At 39.0% G+C, this 24,047-nt stretch overlaps 2 protein-coding genes across 3 annotated transcripts; one reads left to right on the top strand and one right to left on the bottom strand.

The window, feature by feature from the left end:
* Window positions 1–1,355: 1,355 nt before the first annotated feature.
* LOC111345783 (uncharacterized) lies at window positions 1,356–10,662 on the top strand. Of its 2 annotated transcripts, XM_022953076.2 has the most exons (12): window positions 1,356–1,577; window positions 2,878–2,964; window positions 3,484–4,863; window positions 5,258–5,524; window positions 5,840–5,911; window positions 6,274–6,894; window positions 7,051–7,157; window positions 7,366–7,424; window positions 8,289–8,458; window positions 8,854–8,961; window positions 9,561–9,640; window positions 9,859–10,662. In XM_022953076.2, exons 2-11 carry the CDS (start codon window positions 2,913–2,915, stop codon window positions 9,611–9,613), a joined length of 2,889 nt encoding a protein of 962 aa, XP_022808811.1. In that variant the 5' UTR covers window positions 1,356–1,577; window positions 2,878–2,912; the 3' UTR covers window positions 9,614–9,640; window positions 9,859–10,662. The 2 variants fall into 2 exon arrangements, with proteins under 2 accessions (XP_022808811.1, XP_022808799.1); XM_022953064.2 differs by lacking the exon at window positions 9,561–9,640.
* A 799-nt stretch (window positions 10,663–11,461) lies between these two features.
* Window positions 11,462–24,043, bottom strand: LOC111345828 (WD repeat-containing protein WRAP73). The gene is made up of 14 exons (XM_022953119.2): window positions 23,844–24,043; window positions 23,661–23,756; window positions 23,059–23,115; window positions 20,514–20,630; window positions 19,532–19,604; window positions 18,678–18,781; window positions 18,469–18,555; window positions 17,307–17,441; window positions 16,355–16,432; window positions 15,985–16,069; window positions 15,395–15,520; window positions 14,323–14,406; window positions 13,181–13,288; window positions 11,462–12,462 (listed from the first exon to the last, which is right to left on the bottom strand). Exons 1-14 carry the CDS (start codon window positions 23,910–23,912, stop codon window positions 12,356–12,358), a joined length of 1,326 nt encoding a protein of 441 aa, XP_022808854.1. The 5' UTR covers window positions 23,913–24,043; the 3' UTR covers window positions 11,462–12,355.
* Between the last annotated feature and the right edge of the window lie 4 nt (window positions 24,044–24,047).

Below are 24,047 nucleotides of genomic sequence, written 5' to 3'. Positions count from 1 at the left end.
TTAAGAGTCTTGAGCAGAGGGTAAATCAAAATGCACGATCAGAATTCTTTAACGGGAGTTGCTCAAGCTAGTTAACCCCAACAGTCCAACATAATAGTGTCTATTAAGTCCAACATGATAGTGTCTATTAAGTATTGCAATCGCATTAACAAATGGTAAACACCACAGCGTACACTATTGAGTTATGGATGCACGCGGGAGGTTGCTAAGCACGAAAGAAGCGTAAGAGTCGCTCGAGGCGATAGCCGAGAGCGACTCTAGCTTCTTGAGTGCTTAGCAAACCTCCCAAGTGCATCCATAACTCAGTAGTGTACGCTGTGGTGTTTACCATTTGTTTTATAACATAATATTGATACATTGTAGCTAAAGAGTTCCCTTTTATTTAACAAATCTTACGCGACCAGAAAAAAACAAGCGCGCGCGGAAAAATAGTCTTTGCATTTGCTCACGTCAGCAGCGTACACCCATGGGCAAATGGGGGACGCTAAATTGACCAATCAGAGCGCGCGCTTTACTTTGGTTATGTTATAATTTTCTTTGTTTCACAGCGTTGTATCCGGTCTAAAACTCGTCAGGCGCGTAGCGTGGTCATTTTTTCAAGTGCGCACAAATACATATGATCTAGGAACCTTGGTAAACTGAGCAAAAAATACTGCTTCTTTATTTCTTGTTCGAAATAGTTGTGTGAATACAAGCAAAGAACAAAGCGTCTTGCCCTTATTGTGAGCAAACTTGGCGCAAACACAACATTGTTTTCAAAATTTTCTGGTCACTTCAAGTACGCACGTGCGTATATGCGTATAGGGACGCTACGCGCCTGCTCCTGCTTATGTTCGTGAGGAATTGCGTGAAAAAAGTATCGATGGAGAGGAGGGTACCCAACAAGAAAAAAAAATTAACTCATTAACAACAAGTACACCTTTATTTGCAATGTCAATGGTTACATACAGAATAAAAAAAACAACTCAATGACTGGAAGAAAAATAAACATTCTTTTTAAGGCACCACAATGGCTGAAAACACTCTTTCCTTGGCACTTGCAAAGAGAAAAATCATTTATAAAAATGGAGACCGTAGATTTTTAGGCAAGAAGCAGCACTTATTTTTAAAGATCAATAAATTGTCAGAAATCAGAAACTCGACTCCCTTCCCCCCCATCCTCCCCCTAAAAAATCTTTCGGTCAAAATTCGTTTGCGCTAATTTGGCTTATGTTGCAAACAACAGCCAAATACCTTGAAAAAAGATGGAAATATGACGGATATTCGCAGAAATAAGAACCACAGAGAAATGAGAGTAAACGCATTCTTGGTTTTGAGAACAGGTACCAAAAAGTTACCCTCCGCTCATAATTTATTCATTAGTTGTGAACCGCCGGTTGAAAGGCTCACTAGTCGCCCGCATCTGGCGATCATAACGAAAAAAAAAAAGGAAGGGAAAATTCAAACAGAAGTAAATATTGTAAAGAACACAAAATTATCTCCTAGTTTAAACAGGGGAAGCGACGATTCTTTGAAACGGTCAGAAAACTAGATCAAAAATGAGCGTTGCTCGGTGGCAAGAATAATAACTTTGAAAGGTAAGTTATGGATTCAAATTTACAACTCTAACATTTAAAAGTTCGACAAAGGAAAAGGCAAATATTTTCGATCGCTTTAATTCCTATTTTTCTGATAATTTTGGCAATGAGAAAAGAGTGCGATGCTTAAGCTAACGACGAAATTGGGAGATTGATTCAACACAAAGTTTTTGGTGGTCAATACCAACCCTGGTAGGGTACTAAGAAAAAGAAAGCTTTTATGGTGTTTTGATTTAAAAATCGTTGAGGCTGCCGGGGAAGTGTGAGAGCCACAAAAGGACTGCTTTAGCTATAAAATATTTTAAAAGCATTTTAAGCGAAAAAGAATTCAGGAGAATCAACGAATTCGTAAAAGTGTCAGTCTTTTAAAATTTTGAAATCAGCTACAGGTCCTTTCATCCAGTGGCGTCCATTTTGCTGGTGCTGCAGACTGACGTTGTATAAACATGCAGTTATTCTGTTGTTTTTTTTCTCCTAATTTTTGAATTTTGCGACTAGTTATTTCCACGAAAGACATCATACCAACTTCGCCATAAGTTTTGAGTGGTAACTTTGGATTGAGAGATTAAACATCAATATTTGATATCATGTAAAAGAAACGATGTATTGCTATATTTTGGAACGTAAATCACCTTTCGGCGAGATAATCTCGTTCAGAGTAAGTTACTCCAATTTTCAGAAACGACATAAATCAAAAGTATATAATTTAGGTCCAGTCGTTTATAGGAGCGCAAGCAAAACGTTTCATTGCAATAACTTCCAAAATAAATTATATTTACTGAATACCCGTAATAAAGTAACAATTTTAAATCCCAAAAGTCTCAACGGAACTCACAGGGTAAAAATTGAAGTAAACACAAAATATTACAATATGTGTATGAATAGAAAGAAAAAAAATGCAGCGCAGCGCAGCGACTTAATGGTCTGCGCGCTGGACTCTGAAGTTCGACCAAAAGCCTCTAAAATGTCTCTCCGTCTCTGCTCAGGACTGAAAAAAAATGACAGCGAAGTTTCATGGGAACCTGACGAATGCTGGGGTATACTCCACTGGCCTGTTACACTGAACAAATAAGAAAGAGTTGTTGCATTCATAACAGCTTCACGCTAACCGAAACTTGAACAAGCTTCGGTTATTACGCTAGTTAATCTTGTTCACAGTTGTTTGAAAACTTTGAAAAGAAAAAAAAAAAAAACATTCCCAAAATCGATTAAGAAAAAAAACAACAACAACAACAACAAAATAATTCTACCATTATACTTCACAACACTAACTGAACAATTTGTGATATATCTGCCTCAGGGAACCCGAGTTGGTAAATACAAAGGACTACGAACATGAAGATTACCAAAGCCTTGATAGTGCTAATTGCGGCCAATTTCCTACAAGGTAGGTTGCATGAAGAGCAAGGCAAACAGTGAAAAACCGTGCGAAATATTAAACGGCGCAAAAGTAGAGGCAGAGAGAAAAACGAGGGATCGAGGCTTAGGACCCAAACCTCTTTCGTTTTTCGTTACTTTGCTCTTAAAAAGACGTTTATTATCGCGCTTCCTTTTGCTGACTGATCGTCTGGGAATAGGCTAATGCAGAATGAAATGTATAAAAACTACCGTTTGTATCCAAGCGCAACCATTTTTCATTTTACTCATAACATATGCAACTGGAGACTTAAAATAGCATCAATAACCCACAAAAGAGCAGCCAAGTTTGTTTTGAGGAACGGAATATTTACAAACAAAAGGGTCCATGTTTTCGTTGAGGAACATAATCTTGAGTGCTAGCCCTCAAATGCATCAGGTTTTTTTGTTTTTGTTTGTTTGGTTGGTTTTTCTTTTTGGTGAAACAGTTTTTTTTGCGCCTTTGGATAAATGCCTAGCCACTCTCTCTCCGTGTTTTAATCAATTTCAGGTCTTCCAGTGGACCGAGAACTGTTACGAGTCAAAAGAAAAGGAGAGGGAGAGATAGACAACAACGAAGAGATCTTCCACAAAGTGCGGAGATCACAAGACGACATAGAAGCTGAAATAAGACGTAAAAGACGATTCTTTGCCCCAGATACACCGCTACAAAAGACTGCAGAAATTTACAAAACAAAAATGGAAGCAAGATCATCACGTTCATCCCGCGAGGATAGGGATATTACCGCAAAACGACCCGAGAGATTTCGTCACCGAATTAGGAAAAGAAGTCAAGACGGAAGTGTCATACTCCGAGGTGACACTTCCGGTTCCGGTGCTTTACCAGGATCGGGTTCTTCCGGTGCAGGGTTATGGATGGGACCACTATTAGAGAAAAAGCGGAACGATAAACGAAGCGCGGGTTCAAACTCGCTGGATAACCTAATAGCTACGTTGCGAGCGATCAGTTCTCTAACTCCTGATGAAGATGACAATTCGGTGGAAGAGGTCAAATCTTCTGGTTCAGGTTTGTGGCTCACGCCTGAAAGTGCAGGAGATGACAAATTGCCACAGTTTTTTCGGGAAGAGGCAAACTCTGGTAGCGGTGAAAACCCCGAGAAAGCTTTAAGGCTGTTGAGCGAAACAGCGCAGAGAGAACTAAAACAAAAAACAAATGAAATTGGCAGTGGTGTAGAGCAGATTTTGCCGAATGATGACAGAAAAGAAAGGAAGGAACAAAATGGCGAAAGACTCATTAGAAGAGAATTAGAGACCGACACACTTGCAGATGATTTAATTGCTGCCAGTGAGAATGAAAATGAAAGAGGAGACTCTGAACAGGAGAATGAACTGGCCTCAGGATCTGCAGATGATTGGCAGGAAATCGAAGACAAGATTTCAGAACAACCAGATGAAAAGGCTACGCGATCGCTAACAGAAGCCTTACTTCCTGATGCATTTTACCGCACAAAGAGATCATCTCAAGAAAACGCGTTTCTGGTGTCAGACAACAGTCTCGGTAAAAACGATGCCCTTGTTAGCGATAGTCTTGTGGCGCGGTTTTACCGCGATCAAGACGCACCATCCGATGACGTCACAGAAACGTCAGTGACATCCCTTCCTAGCGAGACCAAGTCCCTTTCTAGCCCCGCAGACCAACAAAAACCTGTAAAACGAGAACTGGACAATTATAACTTTAGAGACTTCTCAGAGCCAAGAGTTGTGTACACAAGGGAAATTAGAGAAGCTCGAGAACCTATCATAGAAAGACCAGCCGTTTACTCGCAGATTGAAGACGAGAATGACATGGAATCCAGCTTTGGGGGCGAGGACGACGACGAAGACGACGAGCCAACTTTAACAATTCATGAAAGAGAGATTAGAGAAGACGGTAGGATTAATAGTCCTCGCTCAAGCTTTACCGCAAAAAGTACTTTAAGTTCATAGTAAATTAGATCAATCTATCACGGTATGGTAGTTTTGGACGAGATGGCAGATTATGTCAGCCAATCTTCTTTCAGTGCTACAATTAAATCTACAAATTAAATTGCTTCTCGATCTCAGATAATTTTTGTGGAGAAAAAGTTTTGGACCGAGCTATTATAAGTGCAATTTAACTATTGATAAGCAACATGCGATTTGCAGTAAGCGGGGCTCATTGCATACTTTTCTCATTCTCTCTAAATAACTCGTTTAAATTTGGATGAATCTCTGGACTTAAGGATTTCAGTTTAAAAAATGTTCACGCTGAGCAAATAGAAAATGTACCTGTTTCCGGTTGCTAGGATACGTCGGCTGCTACGAAGACAAGTCTCCAGACCGAGATCTTCCTTCTATAGTCTCGGTCCCTAAACTGACTCCAGACTCGTGCCGCAGTGCATGCCGGACAGCAGGTCATGCGTATGCTGGAGTGCAGTATGGGTATCTGTGTAGGTGTGGTGACTCATACGGGAAGTACACTAAGGTTTCAGACGAAGAATGTAATACTCACTGTACTGGAGATCATGCTCAGAAATGTGGAGGATTCTGGAGAAGTGCAATATTCACGACTGGTAAGTTAGAGCTTTCTGACCTCTGAGCGCCACTGAAAAGTTTGACCTAAAGGACTGCCAGTAAAGGAAACAACATAGAATGATTTATCATGCAAGTTGTGCAGACATTTTTTTCGTGCAATGTCTTGAAGGTAACTGACAAAGGCCAGAAAAGTTCTCTCAAATCAGTAAGTAAAATTGTCCTAATAAAAACCACTATCAACGGCAAACTAATGTCTTTAAACTGATTTTTTGCCTTGTTTAATCTTTTTTGTATATTGTGCAAAATCAGTCATAGAGATCTTATGATATTGTCATTATCTTCTCCTTTCCCAGCCGGAGCAATGGAACCCACAAAACGCGGAAACTTCTTCCACATTGAGAGTGTTCAGCCCATGACAGAGGAAGGTGCATAATTTTCAGTATCAAAGTATTTCACATACGCAATAGCTTGGTTGAAGTGTAGAGTGTTTTTCGAATATGTGTCATAAACTAAAACCAAACCAAAGTAATTACAACGGCCAATAGAAGACAAAAGAAAAAAAATACTTTGAAGAACCAATGAAAGCCCAAAATGAAAACAAGCAAACCTCCTAGAGCGCGGGAAAACGCAGGCGACAAACTGGTGATTGGTTGTATCTGATTGGTTGAAAAAGAGGCGCGATTTTCTGTACCAATCACAGAGCGAAGAAAAGAAAAATCATTGGAATCCCGTATTGTTTTCCATGCTGAATTGAAAACTGTTCTGATGATTATTTTTCTTTGTTTAGATCTCTATGACATTCCTCGCAGCGACATCGCTTCAGGTGGTGAAGCAGAAGCGGGGGAACATCCGCAACCAGAAATCGCAGAAACCTCTCATATAACAGCTTCAGAATCCCCTTCAACCGAAGCAACGGCAGCTGAAGTGGTAACTACTCCACTTGAGTCGTCTGGGGATCACGTGCAGGAGATACACAGAGAATCATCCCTCCAAGAATCTCCTATGCAACCACTTTCTGCAGAGACAGCCGAGGAGGACATTTCTATTACTGCTCATGCATCAGGCGAAGGGCATCCATATGAGACAGCAGACTCTTCCTCTTCGCTTGCTCCAGTGTCTAAGTCTGCAGGTGAGCCCAATTCTGCACATGTTGCAGATATCTCACCTGCGCCCGCAATTTCTGAAGCTCCTCCTCAAGCCTCCACCCAATCTGAACCCAAAGTATCCTCAGATTCGCCAACAATAACCACTCAACCCGTACCGAGCGTGGTCCGTCCTCAGCACGACGAAACGCCACAGGGTACTCATGGGAGTCGACTGATTTACTTGCATCAGCAACAAGACATTTTGTCAAAACCAACCCCAAAAACTATTATGGCAGTGGCTCCAGGAAAGCTGAGGGAGGGAAGTAAGTGGCTGAAAACTGAGTCCATTTTTATTGATTTTGTTCTTTAATTTGGTTTTTATTATGATAATAAACCATTGACAAGAAGAATTTTATGTTACAATAGACCATGTCTTTCCTTTAGAATCGTTAATTTTTTTTCAAATACTTTTATTTTAGCTGTAGCCTACACGGGGACATTAAAGCTGAAACAAAGCTGGCTGGATCAGTTTGAAGACGCGAACAGCGCTGAGTCAAAAATATTAACAGGAAATATCGAGCAAGCGGTAAGTGATTAACTTACTAGGCCAACAAATGTGATGAATCGAGAGAAATAATGCCTACCAAACTGGTGAAACGATTCTAAATTTAAAAAATATTCGAAAAACTATATATTTCCATTTCATATGATAATTGTGTAAACTTTTCACCTTTTGTAAAACATCAGTCTATGTATTTGTCCATGTATTTTAAACAACAAATTCTGTTTGATAGTTTAACCGTGTGTTCAAGAATGAGCCAAAATTTGTCAAGGTCGACGTTGTGGGATTTAGGTAAGGATTGATCTTAGGGCCTGATTACATGAGCCGGGCTGGCCCGGTTAGCCGGGCTGATTTCTTTTGTTTTCACGCTTTCGCGAACACCAAAACAAAAGAAATCAGCCCGGCTCATGTAATCAGGCCCTTAGAATCACAAATTATCACGTATATTTCGCATTTTTCCAACGTTGCTTTATAATGATAGTTCAAGAGTTGCAATTACTCTATCAAGAATTCCGTATTGGGTTTCCATTGATCATGACAAGTTCTCCATGTCAGTTTTTCAAGTGAAAGATCTGATCGTTAACTCTCCCCACTAGCTGCTACGCATTTCCTTGCAAATTAGTAATGAGAATTAAGTGTTCGATCAAATAGCAACTTCCACCTGATAAGTCTGAGTATTCTCATTACTTAGTAATTTGGTTATATCAACTCAGTTGAAATTGTAAATTGGCCACCGTAACGAATAAAAAACCTGACGTTTCGAGCGTCTGACGAAGGGCTAACGCTCGAAACGTCGGCTTTTTTATTCGTTACGGTGGCCAATTTACAATTTCAACTTAGTTGATACAACCAAATTACCTTGTTACCCTCACCGACGCAGCACCACGGTTTCTTTAGAAACTTTTAGCCTTTATTCTCATTATTTGCTTGCTGGATAATGTATGGAAGTTAACTTGTAATCCCTTCATGGAGTTAAAGGGTTTACGATAAAGTAAGTCTTGTTGGGAAGAGTTCTCGAGAAACAAAATTGATGACTTGACAAGAAAACCGTAAACAATGTAGCAATTTTTTTTTTAAATGATAATCAGTTTTAAGGGTTTGCTTCAAAAACATACACTCCAGGACAAAGTTCAATCACTATCCTTTTTTCTCCAGGGAAGGCCTAGTGAAGCACAACCCGAACACCATACGCAAGGTGATTGCACCGTTCATTTTGACGTTCAAGAACGGCGTTCAAGGAATCGAGGAAAAGCTAAAGAACATGGTACAGAATGCGGGGAGACTTGATGATATGCCTGTGTATAAACACTCACTTCAATTGTCAGGTGAGGTGAAGATTTAGGAAAAGACGAGAGGAATTATTTCGAGAATTGCCGAGATAAAGGAATAGAAGTTTCAATTAGACACAGATTGAGAACAACTGTGAAGTCGGTAGAATTGGCGCGGAACCCAAAAAGGCTCGTCGACCTGCAGTTTGCTCTCTGCCAGGAGACTGTTGACGAGCTTGGCGATGAAGATACGATCACGCGACTACACATGTCTGCTGAACAAATATCATTATGGCACGTTGTACCGCATTTAACTTATCTCGTGGAAGATCAGTAAAAAAAGTTCAAGTTCCAAACATGAGGATTAAAATGCTATACTTTTTTTGTTATGTCCTCTCCTCCTTATTTATTTATCTATGTATTCACACATTCGCGTGTCGATTATTTTACAGAATATGGTCATTCCCCAGCTGTCGAAAAAGCACCGGAAACCATAGACAAGACGAGCAAAGTGGACCTCGTTGAGGAGGACAAGAAGCGAAGTGCTGTCAATATTCCAAGTAAGAAATCACTAAAAGAATTGAAAGTAATTGAGTGTCGAAAGTCTCTCAACCAGTCAAATGCAAAACATAAAACATAGGCGATTTGGTCCCTCGCATTTTCCCGCTTCAAGCAGTTTGCTGGCTATCATCTTGAGTTCTCATTGGCTAACGGTATTGTAAACCTTCGTTCTGATTGGTCACTGGGATGACTTGACTTTCGTCTTACGACACTCAATTGAAAAATGCTCTGTTAAACAAGCACCTAAATTTTATTCATTGCTAACGTGATAGCAGTATTTCTACTGTTTATCTTTGATATTCGACGGATTGGTTTTATCACTATACCATGATTGTAGGCTAATAACTCTCCCCCTCTGTCTGTAACTTGGCCAAGGGACATGAAACACTTCCGAAAACATCAAATAGGCAAACTTTACGAGATAAATTAAGCTGACGGAATAAATGACCTTAAAAGAAGTTATCCGCAACACTTAACCCAAAAGAGAATAAATGTACATCAGTGTAGTCGAAACCCGCCGTCTGAAACAGAATATGCAATGACCTTTTTGGAAAAACACACGAAATTAGACTTATTTCACCTCGTCCTTCTTTTTCAGACGGTGGAGTTGATCCTTTCCTTAAAGGAATATTTAGACAGATTTCGACGTGAGCGCTAGTTTAGGTTTCCCTATTTCAGGTAAGATAAGTCCATTACAAGCAGAAAAGGAAGTAAAAGCATGCTGAAACAGTTGGAGTAGAATACTTGACATAACCAAAATTAAGATATATTAAAACAGACGAATAAACAGACAAACTAGAAATAGGTCGTCTGTGAAACTTCAGAGTTTGTCAGTTTTCGCGATGGAAATATTATGATTATCAAAATACTGACAAGCTTCCCTTTGTTTGTCCTAGAGAAACCATACACATTACAGCTTTTTCTAATGAAAGACTTCTTCGGAAAGAAGAAGAGGAACTCACAAGTGTTTAAGGAATAAAGAGACTACAGGAGTGAATTGAAAAAGATCTACAATGGCCACTATTTATCTTAGAATACGTTACTCTGAACAGTGAATAATCAGTTTAAACTGTTACTGCTGGTCAAACCAGTATAGCGTTATTGGTAGTAAAGCACACCTAAAATGATCTGAGTTTGGCATATTTAATCAATGACAACTTTTCTAAATGGCACGATTCATTTGGTCAACCTAAAGCACACTTATTAATTAAATAATCTTTAGTAGAAAAAAATCAAAAGATATTACAATTTAACGTGCAGTTTTCCGAGTTTCAAAGATCCGTTTAATGCCCCTGGCGTTTTGTTGCAGAATGAAAAAGTGATGGAGGTCTGGGTACGGTGCGATAAGAGCGGCAGACTAAAAACGATAGAGGCTTGGGTCGAGTCGCGTTGTGCAAACCTGAATTTTTTGTAACTACTTCTAGGTTCAGCCCAAATCATTTGTAACAAGCTTTATTATGCGCTTTTCGTGCTGTAAAATTTGATTATCTGACAGGAAGTGGCTAAGAAAAGTGCTGCAACTATAGAGTACAAGATGAGAAGTTGCATGCTCTTTTTGTTACATAAATTACATATAATCAAATATCGTAATGGTAATTACGGAGGCCTTTAAGAATTCGTCTTGTTGCTTTCATGTACGTCATTTAATTTTCTAGTAATCCAGAAAAAACGTAAATAAAAATGTATTTTTCCCAGCAAAAGTCGTGTGGTTTCCTCCCTAATGAAGGCACGTGTTTTGTAAGGTCAAAAATTGACACAGGAAAAGTACCGAGTTCTTTGGATAAAGACCGCCGCTGTTGCCAGCCAGATTAGGGCTTCGGGACGAGCTTTTCTTTGCCCGCGGGAAATTATTAGGCCCAATAAGCAGTGAGCCGGTGGGAGATAATTAGTGCCACACCCAGCCAAACTCCTCCAAACTCGTCTCCAAAGTTCCCGAGGATGAAAAAAGGGCGCATCCTGAAGCGCTACTATTGAGGCCTGCTCCATTATTGCCAACCGCTGCCCCAAAGCCGCTGGAAATGTATTAAGAGTTAGTGTACTGTATTACAGTCCAATTGAGTTTGACTATAGCCCTGGCTCAGATATTTAGAGATAAGAAACCTAAACAGTGCTTCTTACCATTAACATCTGGAGTAGATACTGAGAACAGTTAGTGAAACTTCTTAAAATGTTTCTGACTGCCTTATTATTTGATTTAAATTCTTCACCTTCTCAAAGGGATAAGATACATAGTGAAGATAAATTTTAACTTGGTTAATGCTTTGAATTGCTTTAAATTGTTGATTGTTAAAAGTAATTAGGTTGATCATTTTAGTCTTTTTGGTGTATGATTGGATCCAACAACTGGCCACGGTCTTGACTAACCCTTGTACTCCCAGAAGTGATTAACATGTAACTTCTCCCTATAATATCCATGCATTATCCAGCAAACAGGTAAGGAGAATACTCAATCTTATCAACTAGAAGTTGTAATACTGATCCAACACCAAATTCTCAGAATGAATTTACAAACAAATGTATAGCAGCTAGAGGGGAGAATGAACAATCAGATCCTGGCAGTTAAATGTTTAGCTTATCATCACTAGATCATTTGCAGTTTTTTTTCCTGATGCTTTTTACATGTAAATACACTGACTTCTTGTTGGCTCATGTAGTCATCTTTGCTTTAATTGGATGTTATTATTAATTCAGCCTCACAAAGTATATACAAGGATATTCTAATATTTAAAGGTATCTTATTTTTTTCCTGGTTGGTTAGTTTAATTCTAAAAATTGGAGTCCCACAGGGTTCCCTGGTGGGAGCTAGGCTTTTGGAAATTTGCAGCGGAACTTGGCTTTATGATCTTTATATTAAAAAGCATCATACAACTTAAAGTGCAAACCATTTGCCTTCAGTGTATCTGAAGTTTCCAGTTAATGTTTTTTTGGTTCTGTGTAAATGGTGTACATCCTGGGTAATTACAGCTTGCTTCTTAAAACTGTGTGGCAATGACAAAGCAGTATTGAAACTGAAGCGGTTCTCTTATTTTGTTCAGGTTTGTTTCGATCTTCAAGTAATATTTGTAAATAAACTTGTTACAATCAGTGAAATTACAGTGGAACTTGTCTTCAGCGGTCATCCTGTATTAAGCAGTTAATTGTCAAACCCTATTAAACGGTCACCTTTATTTAGCATTCACCTCGCCTTTATTAAACGGTCGCCTTTATTAAGGGGTCGCCTCTATTAAGCGGTCACCTCTAGAAACGACCAAAACAATATCTGGTATCTTGTGTCTAAAATGTCATGTGCAAAATTTATAGCCTAAATACACAGAAATATCAAGAATCAAGTACAGTTGCGTTAAAAGAAAAAAAAAAAACAGATATGTTAAAAACACGCACATTTGGGTTATGTTATGTCCTTGGGTCTGTCAAAAAACACAGGCACATGTGGTCTTTTCCCAAAAGCAGGAGAATGTTGCCATCAGGGTGAAACTGCACGGAAGTGATCTGGAAAGTGGCTGAAATAAAGCCAAAAGGGAACACATGATATCAAGTTAATGAAATCGCCAAGGAGGGGAGTGTCCAAATTGATATGGCAAGGATTCTCTGGGGTAGACATATGTTTCTTGAAAAACCTTTCACAGACCAATAACAGACAAAGAAAACATTTGAAGTGAACTTCATTTTCGCACACGGAGAAAGCTAAACACAATCATGTTACCGTTGTGGTAAGTTAGATTTTAGGAGTTAAATTCTACTGTACTGTTTGTACAGGTGTAATTCTTGCAAAAACTGAGATTCAGCGCCATTTTTCAAAGTCTTTAAATTTGCAAGATTCCATCTTGAAACGTCCTGGAATCCTCTTAATTTATTCTTGTTTGTTCCAATCGATAGGCAGCGATTTTTAACGTCTAAACATACAATACAATAGAGAACCGAAGATAATTCAGGATTGCATTGGCTTTGCTTTACTTTGCTCTGTGATTGGTCTAGAAAACTCGTGCCACTCCTTCAACCAATCAGATGCAAAACTTAAACCAATCACGAATCAGTCGCGTACGTTTTCCCACGCTTTGGGCAGTTTACTTGTTTTTACTTTAAGCTCTCATTGGCTCTTAAACGTATTTTCCTTTCTTCTGATTGGCTGTTGTGATAACTTTGGTTTTGGTTTTACAACACGCAATCAAAAAGCGCTACATCATAACAAAACTCTGAACCAAGAGAATAACAAAATACCTTCTGTAGGTACTACCACCGACACGCAGCCCGCGGGTGACCACAAGTAGAGCTTGTTATTTCCGGTACAGACAGCTAGGCGGGGTTGTTTTGGATCCCATTGGAAAGCTAAGATATAAAACATAATGAACACAAGCGAAAAAATACACTCATTATCGTGGCTGGTGAAAATAACCCTCATTGGTAAGTTGACATTCACCACATGACACTCCATCCTTTAAACTCGAGCCATTTGAGAATCAAAGCTCGAGTTTCGATCAGTAAGACCCAATGCTCGCATCTCACAGGATCTTCATAGACGAAAATACCCAGTGGCCTAATAGTCACTGCGCGGGACTCTTTGGTCGAGAAGTCTGGGTCAAAGCCAAAACGGGCCAATGTGTTGTGTTCCTGGGCAAAACACATTTAATTTAATCTCACAGTGCCTCTCTCCATCCAGGAGTATTAACTAGCAGGGATTTCATTAGAGGCCGGCAACCGGCGAATTCTGGCGAATTCCTCCTCAGCGGAGCCGGCCACTATGGCCATTCCACCTCTCGGTTTTTGCGTGTTTTTTGGGAAACATTCAATATATTCTTAAGACAGTCATCAACAAAGGTATTTTTTGTTGATATTTTTTCTCCTTTTTGGTCGTTGGGTAATTTTTGTAACGAGTTCCAACAAGTCAATCAACAACATGATCGGTTCGCTGTGCGCGATGTTAAAAGGACAGAAGAGAAAGACTGGTGACAAATCTGCCCCGATTACCGCTGAACTGTCTTCTGCCTACTTATGTCCTAATATAAGGCGAAATTAATGCGAAATAAGGCGAATATAAGGCGAAATTAATGAAATCCCTGAATAAGTGTCAGCGAGTTGTCAGAAAAGCCTGATGAAATGCTTGAGGGTAACCTTGCGATAGATTACATCCCATTCTGGGGGGATTGCTGATACTCATAGTGACCCTTCGTGCTATGGAAACAGTAGCAAGCTCCGGCTGAATGAGCTACTGGGCCCGAGTATAAACTTTACGTACCCTTTTTCATAGACGAGACTCGTATTCGACTATTAAAAAACAAAAACAAAACACAAAAAACAAAAAACCAACAAACAAAATACTAAAGTGAATTCCCAAAAGGTTCCTAACAAGTTCCATTACTGACCTCTCACAGAACTGGTCTGCAATAGCAATGCTGAGAGACATAACTTGGACACATCCCATAACCAAAGGGCATTTGGCATGTTGTCTATGCAAAAGAAAAAAAAAAGGGAAAAGAAAGAAAGTGATGATAATCAACTAGAATTGCTTTGTGATTGGTACAGAAAATTCGTGCAACTTTTTGTTTTCGCTTTTTCCGTACTAAGAGCAGTTTTCTTGTCTTTTTTTTACGGTGGCCCAGAAGGCTCAACGCAAACAAAAAAATACTGCAGCAAATAAAAAATATGTTGCAGCAAATCAAAAATATGTTGCAGCAAATCAAAAATATGTTGCAGCAAATAAAAAATATACTGCATCAAATAAAAAAATCAAAACGCAAAGAAAAAAAGTACGCAGCAAATAAAAAAATGCACCGCAAACAAAAATACTGCAGCAAATAAAATATGCAACGCAAACAGAAAAAAAAAGAAAACGCAAACAAAAAAAGATGGAACGCAACGCCAAGGAAGACTGGGTAATAGTTCTTAGTTTCCCGCCAACACTCGTTTCATCCTTTGCTTGTTCGCCTTTCCGAAACCATGTTCTGCAGCGAACTTATGACAGTACTGGTACCATGCTGCTCCTTTAAAAAATCGATAACTCTATTTTCATACCCTTGATGAAAGTAATTTTCTATAATCCTACGCAGATCGCTTTCGTCCATAACCAAAAACGAGTTCCAGTTTATGCTGTTTTGGCGGGAAACTAAGAACTACTACCCAGTCTTCCTTGGCGTTGCGTTCCAATTTTTTTTGTTTGCGTTTTCTTTGTTTTTGTTTGCGTTGCATATTTTATTTGCTGCAGTATGTTTTGTTTGCGTTGCATTTTTTTATTTGCTGCCGTACTTTTTTCCATTGCGTTTTAATTTTTTTTATTTGCTGCAGTATATTTTTATTTGCTTCAGTATATTTTCTATTTGCTACAGTATATTTTTTGTTTGCGTTGAGCCTTCTGGGCCACCGTATTTTTTTCTTCGTACGGACAAGTACTGATAAAAATGACATGTATGCGTTATTAATCTAAGAAAGAAGACCTACCATTTTTAGTTGCTAAATATCTATTGTCTTGACTAAAGGCCACGTGCCCAACACCAAGTTTGGGGTTTGCCTTTTCTGGGTCAGGTTTAAGGATTGGAACTTGGACTGGGCCCGGCTGAACCTCATCTACGATGAAACCATGAACAATTAGATTCCATGTTTCCGTGCTTCTGCTCAGAACTAGAGACGCTTAATTTGAAGATCCGCACAAGGGGAGCGAATCACTAACATGAACTCTACACATTGCCTAAGCCAGAATGTTGAAGTAAATTATGTTGGAATGATCAACTTCGCAATTTTCCGTCGCAGGAACGTATTCAAGAATCTTTAAGTCTGGTGGAGTAAATATTCCCACTGCGTGTAAACCACTGCACGCGCGTAACTACACGGCACTGAAAAGGCGAGGGGTTGTTGAAGTACACGCGTGCGGGTACCCTACTTTTAAGATGGCGTCAAAATGTGGTGGGAACAACATCGAAGCTTAAATTATACAAGGCGCAATCAGGTGTGTTCCTGACATTCTAAACACATTTAGACGTCTTGTTGATCCTAGTAACAGCAATCACACGGTAAAAATACCAATGACTCACATTTACTCTGCACTGTAAACCCCCCAGGAGGCATTATCTCTCCTTTAAGCAAGGGTGGCTTCAGCTCCACCTCTCTGTATACAATCTACAAAATTTAAGAAACAAATTAAAACAAACTACCTCATATATGACTACTCAGAGCTCCACGATTTTTTAAAGTCACTATTTAGCAGCTTTAAGTCATGAAATGATCTCCAGGATAAAATTTTAATCGCCAGGAAAAAAAAGAAAGACACGAGTGTTATTTCATAACAAACTAAAGCGATGTCGACACCATTTGTTTCTTGAGTGAGTAGTGTAGCTGGCATTCATTTTGGAGATTCACGCGACTTCTATAATCAAATTCGCGGTAACAAGAAGACTTCATTACCACTGATGGAGAATCCACTGTGTGACTATGGTTGTGTTCTGCGACAATTTTCCACGTGACGTGGTTCAGTACGCGACACTGCAAAAGAGCAACAAAGTTCTTTTTAATGCTTTTCAAACTGCTACGTAAGAAATTATGTTGTCCTTAATAAAAATAATTTGATTAAATTAATATTTACGCTACAATTCTTTAATTTTTATGACGATGTACATTTACAAATACATTATCAAACTGTAACTCGATAAAGTCTTATTACGCGGAACGGGAGCCGCATACATTGTGGGTTGCCTGCACTCTCAGTTCTACCAAAGCTGAAGCTAAAAAACCAGGGCCTGTTTAAGAAATACGTAGTGTATTATGGCAAACCTACCTTTGCCATCAGCAATTGTAGAAGTACAAAATTCGGCAACATTTATCCATGTACCATTAACATACATCGTAGCATAAGCTATACACTTTTTCACTTTGCGACTTTTTACGTGAATTTTTAAGCTTTTATCTTCGGCTTCTTGCAATCTTATTCAATGGTGTAGATATAGGTTATTTACACGACATAGCTTTATTTTAAGGCACCAGTAGGTGTACTACAACTGAATAGTCCATTTTACAGTTGTGTGCTTGGTTGCCAAGCCTTTGAATGGGAGTGAGGCTGAGGGTGACCTTGTTATGATACAAACCTTGCTGCCTTTCAAATGTAAATCACTTTGTTATCATGCTAACTAGATACAGGTCTCTATCATGACAAGGTCACCTTCAGCCTCACTCTGAATCAAAGGTTTGGCAACTAAGTACACAACTGTAAAATGGCCTATTGCCGACATCAAGGACGGCTGACTGAAAGAAAATTTGACTGTGTCCGTGTCCATGTCTGGTTCAAGGTTAAGTGAAGGTGTTACAAGGCATTGTGTGCACCTACAATACTATTTTCATCATTTAACTGTTCCAAAGATACCTTCTCGTCAAAGCTACCAATTGCAAGAAACTGACTGGATGGAGACCAGCATACAGACTTGATTCCAAGAGCGAATTCATACGCACTGTATCTTGATAAGCAACGGCCATCCATTGAATAAACCAATAGTTCATACTACAAGTAGAGCAAATACTGTAAAAATATATCTTATCAAGTTGATTACATCAGGCATACTACATTTTTAAACTTACTCTGATTTTGTCATAGTGACTTTGTGGATGGGGAGGGGAGAGGGGGGAGGAGAAGATAGCGGAAAGGAGAGGAGGGGGAAAGGAGAGGAGGGGGACAGGATTAATACTCATGATCTTAAAATAAGTGAGGAGAAATTGCTACCTTTCTATAATCAAGAAATGGATAGATATTCTAGACTTCTCGGATAAGGAAGAATAAACCGTAGGCCCCGTCTCCTGCAGGGTTAGGGGTAGGAGACGTTAATTTCCCACACACGAGATTACTGTGTCGTGGATGTCCTCTCCTGGGGTGGGATGGGTGGGAATTGGCCCCAAAAAGCCCCCATGGGGAGTGGTCAACTAACCTATGTATGTATGTATGTAGGTAGGTAGGTAGGTAGGTAGGTAGGTAGGTAGGTAGGTAGGTAGGTAGGTAGGTAGGTAGGTAGGTATGTATGTATGTATGTATGTAGAAGAGGAGAGAGGAACAGGAGAGGAGTGGGGACAGGAGAGGAGGGAGGAAGAAAAGGAGGGGGACAGGAGAGGAGGGAGGACAGAAGGGGAGGGGGGACAGGAGAGGAAGGGGACAGGAGAGGAAGGGACAGGAGAGGAGGAGGGACAAGATTGGAGGGGGCAGGATAGGAGGGGGATAGGAGAGGAGGGGGACAGGAAAGAACTGGGGCAAGAGAGGGGTAAGTAAGAGTCAAGGAGAATAGTGGGTGGAAGGGTGGGAGAAAGAGGAGATGCATGGGTTAGTACTAATGGAGAATTACAATTACGTGAAGGGAAAGGACATTAGTGATGTTAAGGGGGGGGGGGGGCTGTAGGGCTCCTCCCTCCCTCCCTCCCTCAAACACCTACAGTATAAAACCAACTTATACCCAACAAAGTACTGCAACAACTGTTAGCACATGCATTACATTTACTACACAGTTTCAACAAATAGAATGAATATTACTGACGGTACTTACTCTTAAGAGAGAGTCCCATACACAAAGAACTCTACCATCGGGTGACCACGCCAAGTCAGCCAAATCATTTGTTTCCACCTCAAAATGCTGAAATATTGAAGTTTATTACCAGTCAGCTTCAGAAAACTGTTTAAAGAAAATACACTGACATGGTCAATTGTCCAGAATCATCTCTTGAGTTAATAGTCTTAGTGTTTATGTATATTTACCTTTACAAGCTGCCACGAAGAGCAAGCAAATATACTTATACAATCTTTGCAGTTTCTTCTTTCAGCTAAAGCCATATATTTACCATCTTTAGTAAAGTCAAGCCCTGTGTGTAAAGATAATGTTTATTCGGAATTAGGGTATATGTATTCTTTAGTTTAAACTAATTGCATAGTTCGTAAAAAACAATCTTTAACTAATTTGATTGGTACTTCCCTTTGTTCCACACAACATTTCCATAATCATTAAATGAAGACGATACCTCAAAGTACACCTTGAATTCACTTCAACAAAGCCACACCCTTACATGGTTTATATGCTGGCGTTTACAGTAACTAGTGTCATAGTTTCAAATCTACTCAAAGACGTTTTTGAAAAATTTAACATATGTTACCAAAAAATTTAGAGAAATTTTAGAGAACCACAGTATTTCTTAATACAGTTAGATGGCACATTGAAATGCCTGATGTATCAAATTACAGATAATGTACTTTGATACAAAGGCATTCAGTTATTTAGCCTGCAGTGCAGGCGGATTTTGGCAGGGCGAGTGGACATTCCTATCAGTTGTTCAGACCGCCATCTTGAATTAGAAAAACAGTGGAGAGTTGGGGCGAGGTAAAGAGTTTACCAAGCTAGTGGGAGGGAGAGAGAAAAATTGGGGAAGGGGGAGGGGAAAGAAAAATCCTTCCCGTCCCCCCACCCACTCCGACATTCTCGCATTCTCGCCCCAATTCTCCCAGTCTGCAGCGAATCCAACATGGCAGCTAAACACTCGAAAGATGGAAACCACCATCTTTCGAAACCAGTTATTCAGTAAAGACTTATCACTTTGTACATAGACATAAAAAAATACCTGCATGTGTGTGCTTTGGATACTTGATGTAACTTACAGATTTGTTAACCAGAGACCAGACAGAAATTCTCAGCTAAAAAAGGAATGAAAAGATGAGTTAACAATAGAGAGCGCTTCTCAGGGGAGCACTTCATATAAATTGTTCCAAGCTGCAACCATTTTGGTTGCATGACAAGTATCAAAAAAAATTTTTTTGTGCCTAAATTTGCAAGCCATTATTTTGGCGACGTGTGTTTGGTACTCATTGTTTACTGTTTTATTGTTTGTTGTTGTTTTTTTTTTTTGCATTAGTTTTCATGGTTTATAGTTAAATTGAGAACAACACTGGCATAGAAGCAGGGATTTCATTAAGAGCTGGCAACCAGCAAATTCCAGCAGCTACTCTCCACAAGGGAGCTAGCTACTAGGACTCTTTGACCCTCTGGTTTTCGCATGTTTTTTTGGAAAACATTCAATATATTCTAAAGGCAATCGTCAGTAAAGGTGTCTCCTTCTTGGTTGTTGGGTGATTTTTGTAACAACAGGATTGGTTCGCTGTGTGCCACGTTGAATGGACAGAAGAGAAAGACTGGTGACAACTCTGCCTTGATTAACACTGAACTATCTTCCACCTACTTATGTCCAAATATACGCCTACTTTCAAAATTAATGAAATCCCTGTGGAAGATTCTGCAATATTGCACGAATGTCACCCTTTTTCTTCCCTTCCATTCTTATTCATGATTGTACCTCCCCAAATGGTGATTTTGATAAAAAAAAAATTAAGCTTTGAGCCATGTTATGCCACATTTTTAGAAGCTACTTACAGGCTACAAACCTCCATCCAAATTGCAATTCATAGCAGGAATTGCCTTGTAAACTGATCTATACTGATTTTGGTGAGCAAAACCATACAATTGGTTCATTTCTAACAAGCAACAGTGCAAGTGCATCCTTTAAAATATCAGTCATGGTGAAAATGTAGTCTGTAAGTGCCACACACCTGAAAATCTGCAGTGGACAGAATGTGTCTTCCATCTGGACTCCATCTAACAGCAGTCAATCCTGCTAATCCCTCATCAATCTTACAAGTCCAGTCTGGTTTCTCTAGAGACCAAACCTGAAGTACATTCAAAATTAAAACTTAAGTACTATTTGATGGCAGTTACTAAGAAGAAAAATTAAAGAATGTATTGATATGTCCCCAAAGAAACAATATTTTGTATGAACTGTTGTATTTGTTATACAATTTAAACTTTTACTGGGATGTACTTCTACCTTCAAAATTTCACCCTCCTTGTAAACTCTGAGTTTTCGTTACTTATCCTTCCCATTATTTGTTTTTTAAGAACTGGAACATTTTTACATTTGAACTTTCTGTGGCACTATTTCTTTCATCGTTAGTACCTTTTTTTGCTATCTTTAATCCTTTACACCTTAACATCACTTTATGTATTCTCCACACTGAATAAAGGCTGATAGTTTCTAAATAAACTGTTTGGGGCTGTGTCCGTGGGGGTAACGAAATAATTTGGATATATCAACAAAGTTGAAATGGTAAATTGGCCACTGTAATGATTATGAAAGCTGATGTTTCGAGTGTTAGCCCTTCATCAGAGCTCCGCAGAAGGGCTAGCGCTCAAAACGTCAGCTTTTGTAATCATTATGGTGGCCAATTTACCATTTCAAATTTGTTGATATATCCAAATTATTTTATTCTCCACACTGTTCTCTATAGATTTTACTCGGTGTCCATCTGTCACACAATTTGTCATGGTCTATTCACTGCAACTATGTTGTGAAGAAAGCACGCAAGCGGCTCTATGCATTACGAGTCTTAAGGAAATCAGGCCTCCCACCAGCAGATCTTATTCAGGTTTATTGTAGCCTGGTATGGCCCATTTTAGAATTTGCATCTCCAGTGTGGGCTGCGTTACCTGCTGGTCTGGTTCAGTTGGTGGAAAGCGTTCAGATGTCTGCACTGAGAATCATATTTCCAGATTGCTCTTATGAGTCTGCACTCGTAAGCTGTGGCTTGCCTACTCTGTTGGCGCGCTACGATGAGGCTTGCAGGCATTTCATATCTAACATCAAGCAGTCCGGCTTCCTTGCACACCTGCTGCCACAGCCCACGAATGTCGCTCATGGGTACGGGTCGAGGTGTGGTTTTTCCTGTTCTCAATTCCGCTTCATCAGAACAGACCGCCTTAGTAAGTTCATTACTCACAGTTACAATAGGGCTTAATTGTTTTTTTCTTGTTATGCCAAGTGTATTGTGTTCTGTGTAGAATTGAGTGAATTTTCTTGTCTCCCTTGCAATTTGTATAGGTAATCACATGATTTCGAGTGCAATTTGGAATAAATAAGCACAAGTAAACTTTTTCAAAGACTAACAAAATTGCATGAGCCCTATGGGCTCATGCAATTTGTGGTCTTTGAAAAAACTTACAAGTGTTTATTTATTCCAAATTGCACGAGAAAATTATGTGATTATCTATTAATAATATACATGAAAAAATACGAGGTAGCTTCACATAACTACGCAGAAGAAAAGCACACGCATCACATGCAAAAATAGTTTATTCAAACCCTGCAAGTGACATTGACCTTGACATTGACCAATCATTCTGACCAATCAGAATGTCTGGTTTGTTTCTTTCTTTGCACTGAATTAACTCTCTTCTGCACTGAATTAACTCTCTTCTGCACTGAATTAACTGAGAACTGCATTCATCTTAACGAATCAGAACTGAGAAACTTTTTCATGTATATTATTAAGTGTTTAACACTACCAAAGGGTTAAATAAACTGATTATTCATTTAACAATCAATACATGTAGTTTCTTTAGTTGGTGATGATTTCTTTTATTGTCATGACCTTCAAGTTAGATTCAGGAGTGATGCTAGTTAAGAGAATTTGGATGCTAGTCACTCTTAAAGGGTTAAACAACCAGCTTTATCCAGAAACAACTGTTTGATGATTAAATATACAATGTAACTCAATTGTTTCCATTGTTACAAAAAGTGTTTAATATCGATTATAATATTTATATTGTAATGTTTTCAGCAGGAGGGTAACTGGTTTTCACAGGTAGGAAAAACTTTTTGAACTGAACTTCTTCATAAGACAAACTTAATCCTCCAAACCAGGTGGGCAAAAACGTCCTCACAACGAGTCAATTTGCCTGGTACCTGGCCCTTAATGAAACCCTTGCTAAGAGAGACTACTGTAGCATGCACAGTAATTTCTCTTTACAATATCACCCCTGAATCACATATTAAGGTCAGGAGAATAAAAGAAATGATCACCAAAAAAAGAACTCTTGCTCATTAAACAAATTCTCCTTATCAGCTCTTAGGAAATGCATGAAAAACAGAATGGAGAATATGCAGACAGGCATTACATTGTAAAGGATTAATCAATGACATAAAGACAACAAAAACAACTCAAAAGAGTTCGATCTCTTCTCACTATTAATTTCAAGTCACTCCTTACCAGCCCTTGAATTATTTTTTAATCTAAGTACAAGAACACTGTTAAAACATACTTGAACCAGTCCTCGTTTTAGCATTCCGCAAAGTATGTAAAGAGAATCAGATGACCACTAAGAAGGGAAAGAAAAATAAAATGTAGTTCACGAAAAGAGATTGAATCTTCCACTCCCATGAGTAACCGACACTTAATTTCTCCTAACATGATCAATACAGTATCAAGCAGACAAGAGAATAAAGAACATTATCAACTAGGGGTTATCATTTAATGCAACATCTAATTCTTTGAAATAACATTACAGGGAATGTATGACGTATAGCAAGGAGAAGAAATATTGAGCTAATGACAAGATGATATGAATGTTGGATCAATGATGCTGTGGTTTCAATAAACACAACCAGAATTTGAAATTACAAGAATTGTACTATCTCAGTTCTTCTATGTGAGTATATACGTAATACGTACCAATTATAAAAGTAAATTGCCTTAAAATCACTATCGAAATAAGTTGCATTTTTGATGGGATTTGGAGTACGTTGTTCCGAAAACAAAAGTCTCTATGTGCCTGTAATAAAACTTTTCATGTTCTGTGGGGTAATCATGAAAGTGACGATGTAATTTACTGTGCGTCTCTAATAAATAATTTCTAACTTTTACCTCTACATGTTGTACAACATCTAAACAGGTGTAGAGCTGGAGAATCTGGAGGGTTTTAACATCTCTTACAAGCAATCGATACTGAACACAACTACCCTGGTAATGCAAAAAAATATATATTTGTTAGTACAACGCAAACGAGATCAAAAGATCGATCAAATGACTACTCGCTTTCGAACTTACCAAATATTTGCCATTCGGTGAAAATCTGCTCAGTTGATTTGTCTGTTTAAACAGTTCCGAGAAGTTCATCTCGACTGATATATTTTTCTTTGAACAGCTTAGTGCATAACTTACAACCGACACTCGAGGAAATTTAAATATCGCACTGGCGCCAAGTGCGGTCTAACATTTCGAAGAAACCCGCCATAATAAACTAAGTAACCA

This window comes from Stylophora pistillata, chromosome 8 (genome assembly GCF_964205215.1).
Source record: "Stylophora pistillata chromosome 8, jaStyPist1.2, whole genome shotgun sequence".
In the NCBI taxonomy this organism is placed as follows: Eukaryota; Metazoa; Cnidaria; class Anthozoa; order Scleractinia; family Pocilloporidae; genus Stylophora; species Stylophora pistillata.
Note: the sequence above shows the minus strand (reverse complement) of the source record. Positions and strands in the feature narration are given on the sequence as shown.